This window comes from Cherax quadricarinatus, chromosome 71, assembly GCF_038502225.1.
Source record: "Cherax quadricarinatus isolate ZL_2023a chromosome 71, ASM3850222v1, whole genome shotgun sequence".
In the NCBI taxonomy this organism is placed as follows: Eukaryota; Metazoa; Arthropoda; class Malacostraca; order Decapoda; family Parastacidae; genus Cherax; species Cherax quadricarinatus.
The window spans coordinates 20,250,639-20,268,896 of record NC_091362.1 but is presented as its reverse complement, the minus strand read 5'-3'; the positions used below and the strand labels follow the sequence as shown (position 1 = coordinate 20,268,896).

General features: G+C 37.0%; 2 protein-coding genes across 2 annotated transcripts in view; both read left to right on the top strand.

The window, feature by feature from the left end:
* Positions 1-18,258, top strand: part of Gbs-76A (Glycogen binding subunit 76A) — a 579,812-nt gene that overhangs the window by 390,844 nt on the left and 170,710 nt on the right. The gene's annotated exons all lie outside the window — the stretch shown is intronic.
* The window catches only part of LOC128700366 (basement membrane-specific heparan sulfate proteoglycan core protein), a 262,686-nt gene that overhangs the window by 188,494 nt on the left and 55,934 nt on the right, over positions 1-18,258 (top strand). Inside the window, exon 4 of the mRNA XM_053793521.2 lies at positions 1,025-1,101. Coding sequence (XP_053649496.1) covers positions 1,025-1,101 — 77 coding nt within the window. The remainder of the gene's footprint in view (positions 1-1,024; positions 1,102-18,258) is intronic.

Genomic DNA, 18,258 nt, shown 5'->3' with positions numbered 1-18,258 from the left:
AGTATTATGGGATGTTTTTTGGAACAAATGTGAGTCGTTTTCTGTGTCTTTACACGACCAAGACGACAGATTATCAGATTTTAATCACTTTCGCCAGTTACACTGGCCATAAATTCTTTTTTTTTTAAGTTCAAAATGCAATTAGTTGTTTTAAGCTCACTCTGATGCGCTGATAATGAATCTCAGCGTTTCTAATCTTTATCACGTAAGTTTATTTTAATCTTACGATCAATATTTTGACTGATTAAGGTTGAAGAACCTTATATGTTACTTAACAATCATAGTGAAAAACTAACTTCATTAACGAAAGTTCATTATATATGCAAATGATAATAAGATAAAATTCCATATTTACACAAACATGTTTACGTCACAGATTTCAAGCATTTTCGCTTGTTAAGTTAGGTAAGATTTCTCAGGTAACAGGACAAGTGTGTCCTCACTCTGGACACCTCTGGAGCTTTTTGGTCATCTGACCGAGGCCTTCCACTGGCTTACTGGTCCTCCCCTCTAAAAATCATAAACAATTTAGTCGGTTTATTTTTTTTTTTTTTTTTGCTTGTGTTCAGTATCGCTCTCCCTAACCAGTGTCCACTAGTAATCGGGCATCAAAATAAGGCGCAGGCTTTCCTGATATCTCTTCTCTGTGAGAGCTATCTTGGTCAGATCGTTCACCGTGGGTCTCTCACGGAAACTGTTCGACAAAGTTCAGATCTGAATTCATCGTTCCAAAATTAGTTAAAAAAACATGTTTAAATGTGAATTGAAACCCTTGTTGGCCAATGTTATCTATCGCTGCTCATTGAGACCATACAAATGTATATGAAGAATGTATATATGATTATATATAAACATTAGTTGACAAGATTTTACCTTGCAGAACATAACGACACGAGTCGGTAGTTCCTAAATCTCAATCCATTTAATTTATCCTTAGCCAAGCAGCAGATGCTGAGCAAGGAAGCAGCCTCCGTTCTGAAAGATCTGGCGCTTCTATTAACTTCTCCTCGTCCATCTCCCGCAGGTGTCTTGGATGCGACGTGTGGATGACATGCTGGAGCTTATCACCTGGGATAGTCACACCTACGCCAAGGATGACAGGTGAGTAGTGATAGTGGTGATGCTGGTGGTGGTGGTGTTGAGATGGTTGTAGAAGGGCTGTGGTGGGATAGTTATCCGAGACATGAAATTGCCTATAATTACGTCAAGGACTATAGGCTAGTCGCAGTGTTGTTATTGATTAAATACAACTCGTTCGTGGTCACAATACAATACATACTGCTTGTGGAGGTTAGTACACCAAACGGGGAGTAGAATGAAATTAGCTCTGAGGCACCCACAGCATCGTATGTCCTCGGATCACGGTACAACACCTAGCTTTGCTGGGTGCTTGATCTTTGTAGGATTGGGTGGTCTTGTGGGTTAGAGCGTCGTGGAATTTTCGCTCACCATGAAGTGGGTCAAAACAACACGGGTTCGAGCCCTCGGCTAGTCGCAGTGTTGTTATTGATTAAATACCATTCGTTCGTGGTTACAGTACGAATTTCAGTGGTTAATTTCGCGAGTTTTACGTTCCAAGACCATCCGCAAATTTGGAAAAACTGCGAATTCTGGACGCAGTTAAAAATGCCTATTAGTGCCTATTTTTATAGTTTAAATCCTAAATACGTCCCCAAAACACTTTCATTTCAAACTCAGCTTCATACATCACCCTTAAAGCAAGAATGTAAAGATAAACCCATATACAGTACTGTACTGCTGTGTCTCCTGCAGTGCTAGAATGTAAAATATCGATGTTACCCCCATGTGTACTGTAATTCATGCAACCCCGTTTTCTTTGGTATCCAGTAATTCATGCAACCCCGTTTTCTTTGGTATACGTACGGTAATAATTTAATTTAGTAAAAGTAATGGAAATTTTGCTGAATTTACATCAATATTTATGTTACAAAATTATTTAGCATTAAAACGCATAAAAAAATTATATATTGCCACGAAAAAACTCAAAAGAAAAATCAGCGGATTTCCGGGGATTTCCGCGAACAATTATTAATTAGGTTCCAAGAAAAAATCCTCGAATTACACAAGTGGCGAATTCGGAACCGCGAATTCGCGGAGGTCCACCGTATATACGCTGTCCACAGAATATACAGTCCATTCAGAGTATATATTCTGTGTGCAATACTTTGCGATTTATATTGTATTTTAGGGAACTAACGTAAGAAAAATAAACAGTGTCTTACGATACTTTTATTTTGCTATACCAATTCTTTAGTCATTATTTGAATACTTCAGCCATTGTACCAATGTTTCAGCCACTGCACCAATGTTTCAGTCATTGTACCAATGTTTCAGTCCATCGACACCATGCCTAACCCTTCTAGGGTAGGGTAGGTGCCTGAGCCCGAGCCTTTAGCTCATAAGACTGTCATTCCCATTAGCCCCCTTGGGGCGGGGATGGCAGACCAGAGAGGCCTAGCTTGTGGCTAGGCCTGGGGACAGTTGGTCCCAAAGATGAGGAGGTACTTGTGCCTCCTCCCATGGGAGACTTAGGTCTCAGACACTCCCTAAAGAGGGAGCCAAGGCCGGGCCACCACTTGGAAAAGGCCCGGGCCGGGAGAATACCGGCGAATCTTTAATAATAATAATAATAATGTTTCAGTCACTGTAAAAATGTTTCGGTCACTGCACTAATCTTTCAGCCACTACACTAATCTGCCAGTCACTGCACTAATCTTTCAGCCACTACACTAATCTGCCAGTCACTGCACCAATCTTTCAGCCACTACACTAATCTGCCAGTCACTGCACTAATCTTTCAGCCACTACACTAATCTGCCAGTCACTGTACTAATCTTTCAGCCACTACACTAATCTGCCAGTCACTGCACTAATCTTTCAGCCACTGCACCAATCTGCCAGTCACTGCACCAATCTGTCAATCACTGCACCAATCTGCCAGTCACTGCACCAATCTGTCAGTCACTGCACCAATCTGCCAGTCACTGCACCAATCTGTCAGTCACTGCACCAATCTTTCAGTCACTGCACCAATCTGTCAGTCACTGCACCAATCTGTCAGTCACTGCACCAATCTGTCAGTCACTGCACCAATCTGTCAGTCACTGCACCAATCTTTCAGTCACTGCACCAATCTTTCAGTTACTGCACCAATCTGTCAGTCACTGCACCAATCTGTCAGTCACTGCACTAATCTTTCAGTCACTGCACCAATCTGTCAGTCACTGCACCAATCTTTCAGTCACTTAAGGAGTTTTTCAGTCGCTTGTAATGGCACTCCAAAAATAAGAATTACCTCAAAAAGGGGAGAGAGAGAGAGAGAGAGAGAGAGAGAGAGAGAGAGAGAGAGAGAGAGAGAGAGAGAGAGAGAGAGAGAGAGAGAGAGAGAGAGAGAGAGAGAGAGAAAGTTATCATGCTTCAGTGATAACTCGGTCGTGCTGAATGATCAAGTTATCTACACACTGAAAGATCCTAGAGAGAGAGAGAGAGAAGTCGAATTATCATGTTCAATTGCCATGGAATTATATTCAAATTATACTCAATTTATTAACAGATTACAGTTTAAGAAAACTCGGCCATTATTATTATTATATTATTAGTATTAGTATTATTATCATTATCATTAGCAGAAGTATCATAATCAATCAGAATTATTATATCAGCAGAAGCAGACTGATGAAAATAAGGAGGAAGGGAAGTGAGGAAATCTGAAGAATAAGAATAGGGATGTGAAGAACAGAGGAAAAATTGGGAGAAAGATGAGGGAGGAGGAGAGAACGAGGATTTAGGAAGGAACGGAGAACTGGGAACACGGTGATAAATCATCCTTAAAACGTGGTGGCCGGGAGGCGTATGAGGGAAGGAGTATTGGGGAAAAAATAAGAGAACCATTGACAGTGATAAATAGAAGGCCATGGCAACGCAGGAAAAACGAAGGAGATAAGACAATCGACGCAAGAAATGCAGTAAAGTGCAGGACTATGATAAATAACTTACGGGGTCAGAAAAGTACTTATCTCACTTAATGGAGGAAATTATCTTCCAAAAATATAATTAATAACTATAGCGGATATAATTATGGGGAAACAAATTGGAAAATAAAGAGAGATAAAGGGTGAAGGGTTAATATATATGTGCAAAAGAGAATATATCGTTTCAGATTAGCGAAATGAAAGAATTGATGGTAAGAAAGTAAGAGTTGATGGTAAGAAAGTAAGAGTTGATGGTAAGAAAGTAAGATGTTGAGATTATTGACCTTACCTGCTGTGTTTATTATAACTATATATAATGAACACTTAGCTGATAAATGACAGCAAATCGTCTACACAGCCGCCCCTGCAGACGAGGTCTAGAAGCTGTCGAAACCATCACAACAGTGGGCTGTCAAGAGATACAATTTGTAAGTATAAATTACCCCTAGGGGGTGTTATGTCAGCATATTTCATTCGATGATGGCTGACGAAATACCTACTTGTTTGGACTCAAAAGTCCACACCTTACTGCCGATTATAGGTTGATTACAAACTCCTTGTGACTCAAGAATTGCGCAATCCCCCGATCTACAAGAAATTCGTAACATACCTTGCTCTTTTCTGACTATTTTCCACACCCGACAGGTTCGTACTTGATAGAAGCTAAATTTTGGATGTCCCGTCTTCCATTTCAGGAAAGCACACTGGTACATATTTAAAAGTTTGTTTTTATTTTCAAATGTACCCCAAAGAAAGCTGATCACACTTTTCTTTGTTTTGTGTTTTGTGAGACACTTTGTCCCCTAACCCCAAGTCAGTGTTCTTTCTAGTTACCCCGTATGTCACTCTCCATAAATAAAAAGATGTCTCCCGGGCCCCAGGTCCATCCGTCACCCCCAGCACAAAAAAATCTGACCTGTACCTTGCATCCTTTCACCTCCTCGATGAAGAAAAGCAGAATGTTTGTTTCTTTGTCTTAATCATAGAAACAATGTTATCTTTTATGGTAAAAAAATAGAGGATTTTCCTTAATTTCCTGCAAAAAGAATTATTTCTCTTAAAAAAATCCTTTCCCCCTGCAAGGGCAGAGGTCCTTGACTACGTGGCAAGCATCTGTGATCAATTCTCCTCTGGCATAAAAAAGGCCTCCCCCTTCTGAAGGCTTGGCCCCCTCAGGGCTAAAAGGGCTGAAAGGGGCTAAAAGGGGTATTCCCCCCCCGGGAAAAATTTCTACACGGGGGGGCGCGGAGTTTCAGTGAACTATTCATCCTTAACTTTTTGTTTTTCTCCTCCCCCCCGGGGCCTTGCTTTCAAACAGCTTTAGTCTGTGCGTTTCTGGAGAATCACAATTTTTGTTTTTTGTCAATTCAACGCACTAGTTTTTTTTGCCCTTTCCTAATTTTGCTAAAAACATATTCCGGTATTCCCTTTTTATGGGATTATGTCTTTTTTCCAAGTTTGGGCCCTGGACCACTTTGTCATTCCTTTTAATTTTGGGACTTTATTTTCAGGAACAATATAAAAGTGTTTTTAATGAGGTGAGATATCTTCTAAATTTTTTAACGTTAATTTTTTAGGTGTTTGTTTATTGAGTTTAGGTTGAAATAATGGATCTCATAGTTTCTTTATCATTTGGGGGGAACGGGTTCAAACCTTCTGTGGTAAATGAATGGTTCTTTTAAATTGTCCAGTCATGTTAGTTAAGTCTTTGTTGACTCTATTTTTTTTTAGTCCCCTTGGTTCTTCTAAATTATTTTGTAAAAGGTTTTTGTTTTTGATCATTCTTTCATTAAATCCCCCTCCCAGGGAATTTAGGAGAATTTCTCAACAATCTGCGTTGATTAAATCTGTTGTACTTCTGGTTGATAAAAGTCTTGCTCTTGAAACCCAGCAAAAAAGTTCTTGCATTATCAAATCATCAGTCTGGGATCCTTTCAAACCTTCTGAATAATTTGATAAAAGTTTGAGACATGTCAGTGGCTCTTTAGATGTCTTTGTTTGTACAAAGTGAAAAAACAGATTCACCTTAAAGAATTTTGTCAACTTTTTGGTTAAAAATTTTGGCCCAGTATAATCTCCCTGTCCCTAAAATGGGTGATATGACAAACTCTTTCAGAGGGATATGGAGGTGGACCTGGATCCTACCCCATATCGTAGTGACGACAAGTAATACAGTCCTTTATTTGTTTTTACACTTTTCGCCCGGTATCAATGGTGTCATTGACAAAGTTTTCCTCCCCAAAACATTACTGTGGCTTTTCAATCAGTTTTTTGAATTTTCTTGGGATCAATATTGGATTATTTTTTGGTAGAAGAATTTGATTTTTCCTCGACATCTTATAATCTTTTCTGAGTCGAGATAAAGTCTAAGAATTAATCATACGGTTTTTTTGGGGGTTTATCTTGTGTTTCTAGAAATTTATATTCTGTGAAACTCTTTCTGTATTATTTCCCCCCAGTATTTAATGGGTTCAAAAACATTCAAATGGGTTTTAATTCCTTTAATAAATTTAAAAAAAGACTGTAACTCTTGATTTCCCCAAAAGGGTAGTATTTAGATCCATAAATGCTATTTCTTTGTGTCCTTTTTTTCCTTTTTCTGTGTTTCAAGCAGACTGTTTCTTCGGGCTTGGAGTTTTTTGCGGGGGCCCAGTTTTTTCATCAGAAAGTTCGTCCGTGGAGCCATTTTATTATCCAAAAAATTTTTTGGGGTGGACCCCATGAAAAACATTATGGATTCTCTTGGGTAAAACGTGAAAAAAGAATAACCCCTCCATCTCTTTTTTTTTGCACTCTTTCTTACATAGAACACTCTTAATTTCTTAACCCAGAACTGTTTTTATCCCCCAAATCAGTTTTCTTGTGAGAGTAATCTTTGTTGGGATGCAGCAAATTTTTGTCCCCCAAAAGGGTGTTTCATTTCCCAATTGTGGTCTGTTCTGCCCTTTAAAGGGTGCTCCCCTGGTTTTGGAATAATTGTGCTTCCTTTGCATTATATTAGCTACGCGCCATAACCTCGGTTGCCCATCACAGAACACTGAAATTTAAATTTTTTCCCTCTTGACCTTTTGTCAAATTTAATTTGATAATTTTTAAACTCCTTGGATATTTCATCCATGCGCTCATTTCTAGGGGCAAGTTCTCATCCCATCAATTTTGATTTTCCTTTATCTTAAAAGCATTTACCCTTTATGGTGGTGGGAACAAGTCCTAGAGGTAAAAACATTGTGATATCTGAAAAAACCGTTTAGTGGTGTACTGCATGATTTTTATTTATTTTTTGGACTCGGGTATCTTCCTGTTTTTCCCAATTGCCCATTTTTTTGCAATCAGGAATTTCTTTTCAGAAATTTCTTTGATAAGTTCCTTAATTCCCTTTGAATTTTTTTCCCCACACCCTTAGAGCATTTTTGTTTCTTTCTCTTTTTAAAACTTCTCTAAAAGTTTAAATCCCCCTCTTTATTCGTATTAAGATTGCCCAAATGAAACTTTTCTTTAAGACTTCTTTGAAGGACTTTCAATTTTTTCAAATGTGTTTTTAGAAGCTTCGTAAGAATGGTGAGGATGTTTCAAAAAAATACTGATTTAAACGATAAGTTTTCACAGGACAGATCATTTTATTTTTAGGCCCAAAAAACAGTTAATCTCTATCTATTTTTTGTAGTCTTTTAAAAAATTTTGGGAAAAATAGGGGAAATGGGTTTTTTGCGAAAAATTTTATAAGCGTCTCAAACCTCATTAGTGAGGTCGTTGAAGTTAAAACTTGCCATCTTTTTTTGCATCCTCCATTATACAAAAGAGTGGGTGGTTTCAGAATCTTTTCGCTCCCTGGTGCGGAGATAATGAGCGTTTTTTTCCCTTTTCTTGATGTTTCCCCAATGTTTTTTGTCAATGTTCTTGTATGATATTTAAGAAGTCGTAACCTGGATTTTCCCGGCTCATTTTTTTTTCATCTTTAAAAACCCTCGATAATGCTACAGATGTGGGGGATTTAATTTTCCCTTTTAACCCAAAATCTGCCATCTTTATATTTACAGTGTCAAATATTGGGTTTAAAATCTAGATCGGGGGTTGGTTTTTCTAATACCTTCATCTAAAACCCCAACATCAACGGGTTTATTTTTCTTCCAGTAATGTAATTTTTTCTGTGTTGATCCGGTTATTCTCATGTCATTTCCACTGAAAAATATCACTTCTTTACTTTTAGAGGGAAAGGGGCCCATATCATGTGGCCTCCTGCTTTTTCAGCAAGTGAACATCATGTTTCACTATAACAAAACAGTGATAAAATTCCCTTCCCAAAGATTAAATCAATTGGTAAATTTTCCCTCTTAAATTAGGGCAAACGACCTTTGCTGCTTTGTGCAACTGTTTCTTTTAATCCCCGGATCTGCCCCGCTTGGGCAAATCATCTACTACCACAGCCTTCTGTCTTTTCCCGTTTCCCCGAAAATGATTCTGGCTGGTCAAAGTTTTTTTAAAATTGTGGAAAAAAAGCTATATCTAACTGTATTTTGGGATGGGGTTTTTTTTCAGTTTCTGCAACACTGATTTTTTTTATGAAGGACCTTTAAAGTCAAAAGTGTTAAATTTTGGTTTTTTGTAATTTATTAATAACTCAACTCGAGCTATCGGAGGCAGTTGCAAACTTTTCTCTCCCTTTAATGCTGTTGTTTTGACTTCCTGATTCTGGGAGTCTGCAAATTCCAAAAAATATTTGGGCATAATTTTAATGCATACCCCTTTCATTTAAAAAACTTCTTCAGACATTTTTCCCCCTTGTGTTCACCCCAAACCGTCATCTTTCAGCTGATGAAAACGTTGTTTACGTGCCTCCATTGTTGTATTGATTACAATCTGTCCCAATGTGTTCCATCACAAAGTACACATTTTGGGGTACGTTTATGTATGAAATCTGACTGTCTATTGTATTTTCACGATAAAAAATGGGGTTTTCCCCTTATTGGTTTTATGAAATGGGATCTCTTTTATACTGAGTTGGGGGTTTTTCCCCGGTTGTGGGTTTTATCTTTTCTCTTCTTGCATGCGAAACTATTGTTTGTAAACCATTGCTAATTTCCCCAAAGTAAATGCGTTTATTAACATTTTTAATCTTCAATAGTTTGTGGGGACAACTTTTTTGTCAATCCCCTGATAAACCAATCCATTTTTGGGGCATATTTAGCATCTAGAAACGAGACTATTTCTAATGTGATTCTAAATTGGAAGTCCGAATAACAATGTTTGGTGGCTTCAAGCGTTTAAAACTGCATGTTAATCTGCCTTTTAAAATAATTGTCTGCAAGACGAAGGCTATTTGATAATTACCTTTAACCCCCGGAAAACTTTGTTCATGGGGTTTCCTTAAACATTTAAATAATAACTTGCTATCTATGTCAGTTCTGTTTTCTATGTTGAAAACCCCTAATAATTCTTCAAAATTTTGACCGGGAAAATGGTAATGACAATGTATTAAGCTTAAAATGGACCTTGTTTTTTCAGGTGTGGTGTTTTACCCTATTAAATCTCTGTAAGAGTTTTTATGTGGCCTTCCTATTTTTTTATCACTAAAATATCCAAAAAATTTTTTAATTTTTCAAAATGGATGTTAAAAAATTTTTCTCATAATTTATATCTGAATTAATTTTTTTCATACTTTGTTAATTTAAAATTGTCAAGATCTCAAAATCTATGTTTTCTTGGGTTTCCTAACAGAGAAAAAATTTTCAAAAGTAATCTTAGTCTTGGGGTGAAAAAAGTTTTTTAAACAAAAACCTTTTAATTATACTGAAAATTTTGCACCACATTAAAGTGTTTAAAAAACTGTCTGCTATAACAGCTGAGTTTTGTTATCTTAAATCCAAAATCGCGAACCTGACCCACAAGCTTAACCTCAGGGTCAAGACCATGAAGGGGACACAGTACATGGCTGGTGTTTTGGCTCGGTTTGCTTTTCAGCCTGCCCCGTGATTAATCTAAATAACAATTTCCCCTTTATTCCTATACACTAAATGTCACTGTTTAAATTTAAATCCCGTGAAAATTTCACACATTTAAAAATTTCTGAAATATATTTAAAAAAACACTTTATATTAAATTTTTAATATGGTGATCTAAAAAAAACTTTAAACAATCTTTTTCCTTTTTTCTGTCTATAAACATTATAAAAATTTGATATATACCTCAGACAAACAACATCACTTGGTTTTCTTAATCAACAATTTTTCAGATTGGGCAGTGGGTGCAGGATGGGGTGGTCCCCCGCTCCCCTTTTTTTTTGGGGGTCCGCTGGGTGACGCCCGTTTTCTTTTGGGGCGCTGGGTGACGCCCGTTTCTTTTTGCCCATTCTTGTTTTAGTCGGGGGGACTAATACTGATTTATATTGTAAAACACTATTTTACAGCTTTTTTGAAGGACCTTCCTAGTTTTTGTACAGTATAAACATTTTGGACCACAGTTTATCCGTTGAACACCCAAAAATCTTTGGATTATTGGCCCCCTGCTGTTTTATTATAACTTTTATAATGAACATTAACAAAAAGACACAAATGTCTACCAGCCGCCCCCGAACAGGGCTCTGTCAAACCCTCCCCAAAAGTGGGGGTGTCGAGATACAATTTGTAATTAAAATTACCCCATTTATGTCACATTTTCATTCGGGTGGCGACAAAAACCTCTTGTTTGGACCAAATACACCTTACTTTTAAAGGGGTTGTTCCTCCCTTTGTCAAAAATTTCCAAAACCCCGATCTACAAGAAATTTAACATACCCCCCTTTGTAACCTGGTTGGGTGTTCTCCCTTCCAATAGGTACTTGATGGCTGAAATTCCTTGGGTTCCATCTTCCCTTTCTAAAAGCAATTAAATATTTCCAAATTTGTCTTTTTTTCCCAAAGTATCCGGAAAACTGTCCCCTTTTTTTTTTTCGTGTTTTGTGAGACACTTTGTCACACTCCCAAATCAGTGTTCTTTGCTAGTTATCCGGCGTCATGTCCTCTCCATAAGTCAAAAAGTCTGCCAGACAAAAGTGCTCCATGCCTCCTGCCCCCCCGCACAAAAAAAAAAGACCTGTTTTCCTTGTCACCTCCCCGATAAAAAAAGAATGTTTGTTTCTTGCTTTTTCTGCAACAATGTCCTATCTTTACTATGGGAAAAATGGGGGCAGTTTTTAATTTCCTGCTAAAGTAAAATGTTTTCTCTTATAAAAATACGCAACCCCGCTGCAAGGGGGGTCATGCTGTGGCAACTCTGGATCAATTATATCTGCAGTAAACAAGACCCCCCCCTTCTGGAGGCTTGGGCCCCCAGGGCTAGGGTAAAAAAGGGTGAGGGGGGTGATATCCCCTCCTGGGGAAATTTTACATGGGTTTATGGGAAGAAAGTAAGAGTTATGGTAAAGTGGGCTGATGGTAAGAAAATGAGTTGATGGTAAAAAAGAAAAGTGGTAAAGAAAGGGTTTATGGGGAAAGTAAAAGGGGTGGTAAAAAAGTAGGTTGTTAAGAAAAAAAGTTGATGTGAAATAAAAGTTGATGGTAAAAGTAAAAGTTGATGGGAAAAAAGTAAAGTTGTGGTAAGAAAATGAGAGTTGATGGTAAGAAAATAAAAAGTTGATGGGAAGAAAGTAAAAGTTGATGGCAAGAAAATAAAGTTGATGGGAGAAAGTGAGGTTGGGGGTAAAAGGATTGATGGTAGAAAAGGTTTTAAATTTTTTTCTCAATATAAATAATTCATCCACAAATATTAAAAAAAACTAAAATTGAAGAATTGAAAAAACGCGATACTAATTGACGTTGGCTGATTTTTTTTCTAAAAAAAAAATCGTTCAATGGAATTGATTTTTTTTTTCAAAATTTCAAGGGGGGTGTGATCCTTGAAAAATTTTGGGCTTTTAAGGGGTGAAAATGAAAAAAAGGGTTTTGGTATTAAAATTGGAATCTGGGAAATCGTCGTGGGAGATCTTCCTTCATCTTCACATTTTGTGAAACGTACTGGCTGATGTTTTTCAAACTGGATATCTACTGTCGCCCTCCTCAGATCAATATCCCACAATAATGGGGAATTCCAGAGAAAGGTAGGTAAATGGATCAAAAGCTAATGTTTTATTTTTTGTGGCATTTCCTCTCAGCTTTATCAAGCATCTGTGTTTATTAACCCGCATCTAGAAACCCCGGGTGGTTTTTAAATTTTTGGGCCCGTCGATTACTCTATGGTATTAAGGCTACACGTAACCCCTTTTCCCCCTAAAAATAATTCTTTTAAACACTAAAAAAAAGGAACCCCAAATTCAATTTAAACCGAGAGAAAAATACTGTTTTAAATTTTATGCCCTTTAAAGATTAGGTTAGGTAATTTGGGTTTTTGTCAGAAGACCCCCAGCTGGAGTTTTTTTATCTGACCGAAGTTTTTTCCCCTCTTACTAGTTCACCCCTTTAAAAAAATGGTCAGGTTTTAACCCTTCAGCTTATTTTTTTTGCATCCTAAAATTCTGCATACCTCTTTGGGGAAATTTGATGGCTTAAAAAGAATCCTGGGAAATTTTTTCATGATTACATGGGTTTTGAATTAATTTGATTTTTTACATTATCAATATTAAAAAACGAATAACATAAAAAAAGGAATATTAAAAGGGTTTTGGATATTCCCGCCCGGGAAAATAAGGAATATCAAACCCGGAAGAGAGTTTCAAGAAAACGCAGCACAAACGGCCCCCATTCCCTTTGGTTTAAAAAAAAGGGGAATACAGAGAAACAACAAGTTAAAATCAGGGTTTAAAAAAACATGAATGACGCAGAAATACACCCATGAAGGGAGGACACAAATTAAAAAACCCTATAGTAAAAAAAATAAATGACGCGGGGAAAAAAAAAAATTTGGGGAAGGAGAAATCACAGAAAATAAGAAATTTTTTTGGAAAAACGCGGGGAAATTTTTGGAAAATAAAAAGGTAAAAGAAACAAATCCTCCCAAATTTAAAAAAACGGAAAACAAAACTAAAAATAATGAATATTTGGAAAATTTCCCGGAAAGTAAGAGAATTAGAGGAAAAAAATTTTTGGGTTTTAAATATAAGTAAGGGGGAAATTTATACAAGAAGAAAAAACGCTACCAAATAATGCTGGAAAACAGAGATATTGGACCCCAGAGAATTTATCGAAAAACAAAATAATTTTAAGGGCCCTCAAGCCCCATCAATGGAGGCAGATTGGGAAAAGAAAAAAATTTCGATATTCTAAAAAAAAATGCAAAATTGGAAAATTGGAACCCTTTTTCTCTTAAAAAATATCCTTTTTGATCAGGGAAAAAAAAAGAAAGAATAATAAACACTTTTCCAGGGAAATTTTTTCCCCAGGGGGCGTTCCCTTTCAGTTTACAAAAAACTCCCGTGAAGATCAACAGAGTCGGAAATTCTAAGTTGCACCAGAGCCACACGAACCAAAGGGGCCCAAAAATTTATTCCCTGCCAACAAAAACCCTATTTTTATATTTCGACTTTTTTCCGTTTTTGGGCCTTTTTTGGACGGCTTAATGGCCCCTTTGGGGTTTTGGGGTTCCCATTAGATCAAGATGGGTTTTTAAAAGGAAATTTGCCCTTTTTAATTAAAATTTAAAATTTTCATGATGATTGTATCATAACCAATGGAAGGAAATTAACTGCATATTCCCTTTTTAATTTTGGGAAAACGTTAATAAGGGAAAATTTATGGGGTAAAAGGGCCCTGTTTGTTTGGGTATGGTGGGAGTGCCGTACTTTCCTAGTTTTTATTGCGGGGTTTTAAGTCACGCTTTTTGTTACTCATGAGCCGCTTAACCCTTTTTCCTTACGGACGCCCCTTGGTAAAAAGGTTTTTAAACCGCAAGGGAAAAAAGACTTTGGGTTTTGGGTGGGTTTGCGAGAGGGGACAAAATACAATTTTTTGGTTTTGGGACCTTTAGGTAAGGAAAGGGAAGCAACCCGGGCCCCCGTCCATCTGCGCCCCTTTGGCTGCAGTATTTTAAAGGCAGGGAATACGATTTTGAACATGATGCTCCTACACCCACCAGGGCCCGAGGCACTTGTGGATGCAAGAGAAAATCAGTTACGCGCATACCGCGATTACTATAGTAAGATTAAATTCCTGGCCCCGAAAAACACCCCTGTTTTAACCTTTATCCACCGACAGGCTTACGTTTTTTTCATTATATATATATATATATATATATATATATATATATATAAAAATATATATATATATATATAATATATATATATATATATATATATATATATATATATATATATATATATATATAATAAGATTTTCAAAAAAGTTTTATTGTATTATATTAACATTTTTAGGGGAGCGATAAACTCAAGGGTCATGCAGCTTTTGAAGAATGGTGAATGAGATTTAATCGAAAAGGGTGGAAGGGAGATTTGTTCCCGGGGTCAGAGCATTAAAGCATACATAATGCCTAATTTCCCATGAAAATTTGGGGAAATTTTTTAAGGGGTTTTTCTAGCTGCTTTGTTTAATGTGATTAGAGTTCGATGGAGCCCAAAAAATGTCCCCAAACCAATGTCTTGGGAAAGGGAGCTTTTTTCCCAACCCGATAAAAACCTTTTTTTGTGAGGGTTTCACTATTCCGTTTTTCTAAATTCACTATTCCCCTTTATTTAGCTATTCCATCCCTATTTAACTTACACTATTCCCCCAAACTAGTTTTTAAAATATTTTGTTTATTTTTGGGTTTCACCATCCCCGCATAGCCACACCATCATGCTTATCTCGTTTCACCATCCCCCATTTAACTTACACTATCCCATTTATCTAGTTTACATATTTCCGTTTATTTAAGGGTTTCACCATCCCCGCCCTAGCTACACCATCTATTTTTTATTCTGTTTAACCATCCCCCATTTTAATTTTTTTAAATTTTCCCTTTTTTTATCTAGTTTACACCATCTATTTCATTTAGCTTTCACCATCCCCTTTCCCCACAAATCTTTTTTTTCAGGGGGATATTATAGTTTACAAAACCGGAGCAGTATTCGGATCCGATGAGCCTTTATGATAGTTAGACTGGGAAAAACGCTTTTTTAAAAGGGGTTTTGTGTAACACTGCTGTTAAATATTTTGCAACTTTCTGTTCCCTTAGCGTTTAAAATAAGTCATTTATTGTGAGGTTTTGGTGTGTTTTTTTTTGTTTGTTTTTGTGTGTGTGTGTGTGTGTGTGTGTGTGTGTGTGTGTGTGTGTGTGTTGTGTGGTGTGTGTGTGTGTGTGTTTGTGTGTGTGTGTGTGTGTGTGGGTGTGTGTGTGTCTGTGTGTGTTTTGGGTCGGTTTTTGTGTGTGTGTGTGTGTGTGTGTGTGTGTGTGTGTGTGTGTGTGTGTTTTTCCCCCTGCGGGGGGTGATTCCCAGTTTTCCCCCCCTCTTCCTTTGGTGTGTGTGTGTGTGGTGGGTGTGTGGGGGTCCCCCCTGTTTCAAATTTATTTAACGCCTCGTTAAAAAAAAAACAAAAATAATTTAATATTCCCATGAGAAGAATAAGAAAACGAATTAAAAATCATTAAAAACCCCCCAGAAATCTCTATTAGGAAGTGATAAGGGCTTTTTCTCAAAACCAAAAAGGTATTTTTCATAACCCCCCCCCTTTGCCCCCAGCGCACGCCCAAAAGGCGAGTGCGGCGTAAGATGATGTTTTTGAAATTTCCTTTTAATATTGGAATCAGAAGAGGATTTACAGTTTCAATAAAAAAAAATTGGACATTCAAAGCCCAAAACAATTCCCAAACATGCAGAAAAGAAACCCTTTTCCAAAAAAAAATGCCTTTTAGCTTTGGATTCCCCCGCAAAAAAGGGGGTTGAACCATGGGGTACTCCAGATATACACCAACCCCTTTCCAGATTTCAAACCTTTTCAAAAAACATAAAAAAAGAAAAATCTAAAGTTTTTGGGTTTTTTTTAACTCCCGGGTTTTTAAAAGATTAAACCGTCTGGCCCTTTAAATTTGTTTTTAAGTGAATTTCAGCACTCATTAATTTTCTTCCAAAAATTTCGGTTTAATTTCGTAAAACCCTGAAAATTTTAAAATTCTCATCCCCAAAATTTTCCCCCCGTGGGAAAATAATTCAATATATTTATTTTTTCCCTTTAATATTAACAGCAAAAAAAAAATTCCACTTTATTTTAAAAAATCAATAAAAATTTTTAAAAATTTTTTTTCTTAAAAATTTTGGATAAGAAAAAGTTTTAAATTCTTTATTAATTTTTTTAGTCCCTTTTGGCAGATTTTACAAAGGGGGAAAGGGTTTTTTTCCCAAGAAAGGGGAAATTGGGTGAAACAAAATTTGGGAGTATAGCAAAACGTGAAAGTTGGGAGGGGTTTTGGTTTCATGTTGCATGGAGGGGAGACACAAACTGCGAATGTTGCGGGGAAGGAGGTAGGAGGAAAGGGGGAACCCCGGTTGATTATGGGCCAATCCCACCGTGGCATGGTTTTTTGGGAAAAGTGCCCCAAAGATTTCATAGTCATGGTCAGGGCTGAAATGTGGGAAAAAATGTGGGAGAAAGAAAAAAAAACAAAAATTTTTTTTAGGGGGAATCAATCATTAAATAAAGGGGGGAAAAGTTAAAAAATGGATATAAAAGAAGATTAAATTGAGACATATTTGCAAATCCCCCCATTTTTATTAGACGTTTCGGGCCCTCCAGTTTTTACCCAAAACAAACCCGGACATAACCCCAAAAACAGGAGAATTTTGACGGGCATTTAAAAACCCTTGCCATAATATCACATTAATTTCATCTGTGACCATTTACCTAACAGTTTGTAGGTAATTCTACCATTATTACTAAGTGTAGTAGAGTAGTAGATGTTACTGAGATGACTTGATTATGTAGAGTTGAAGGAGGAAGATGGGTTGATAAAGAGTGTGTACAAATCTAGGAATAATGGAAGGTATATGAAACAATTGAGGAAGAATTGTAATGAAGTAGGTATGATTATCTCTTGGGTATGTGTGAAATTCAGAGATCTGAGTAAATCTGGGGAAGAGACTTATTTGATTTGGCGTGCTGTTGGAGTGTTTTAACTTAATTAGACGAAACAGACAATCAGAGAATACATTGCCTGCACTCTGTAAATCGTTTGGTAATCCTCTTGTAGTTCAGTTTGTCATCCTAGGATCATGGTGTATTTTTAGTGTTAGTTGTTATGCCAAGACTCCTGGGAGATAAATATTCTTAAAATAGAGCTGGACTATGAAATTAACCGATGCTGGATAATATCTTAGGCAGGACAACTGAGGCAAAATAGCAGTTTATTTCCAGCAAACTGATCAGTATATAATATAACTTAATAGATGAATGCTAAATCCTATATATTTAATAAATAAACCGTAGCAAACCCAGTCACTATATGTTCCTCACCTTTAAATTCTCGGTATCAATTCTGGGACGCAAATGCTTCCACAAACTTCCTAACATTTATTTGCACTCCCTCACTCCTGCACTCCTCGTCTTAACACTCAATTATTTACTCATTTTACTGTTTTCTCGCGAGTATAACGAATTGCCCGTCAGCCTGAGGAAATTTGCAAACATTTACAACGTAGAAGCGAAAATGACATTGCATTATGCAACACAACGAAAAAACAAAAGGAAACTGTATATGTAGTAAGATGGGAAGTGAACCGAGAGAAATGGACGCGAATGCGTTCACTTAGGACACCTTTACTGAAAACGTGTCGCGTCTTGGCTCTTGATCACTACGCGTGATTAAATGTCCTAAATTAATGTCCTGAGTGAATGCATTCGTGTTCATTGTTCTCAAAATTTATGTTAAAAATGGATTTATGAATGTTTTGCCCATCTTAAATGACTTCACAGTTATTGTATGACTTGTATATTCTAGTTACTAATATCTAAGTCACTAAACTTCTGTATTTTTTTCCATATGTTATTAGGAATCAGTGCAAGAATATGGATATTGTCCTATACTTTATACACACTTGTGTATATAATTTTTATGCCCAGTACAAGGTATTATTTCCTTCGCAATAGTCTTAAGTTATCTCAGGAATAGTGAAACTTGGCTTCTTGGTTAGGTTAGGTAAGGTTTGTCAGGAAACAGGACAAGTGTCTACTGACGCGGGTCGTAGATGATGACCCACCTTCGGAGCCTTTGGTCATCTGACCGACGACTCCCGCTGGTTTACCTATCCACCCCTTTAAAACTTAATTCGGGCTTCATGTACCAACACTTTCTTCTTGAGTGATTTTCTTCT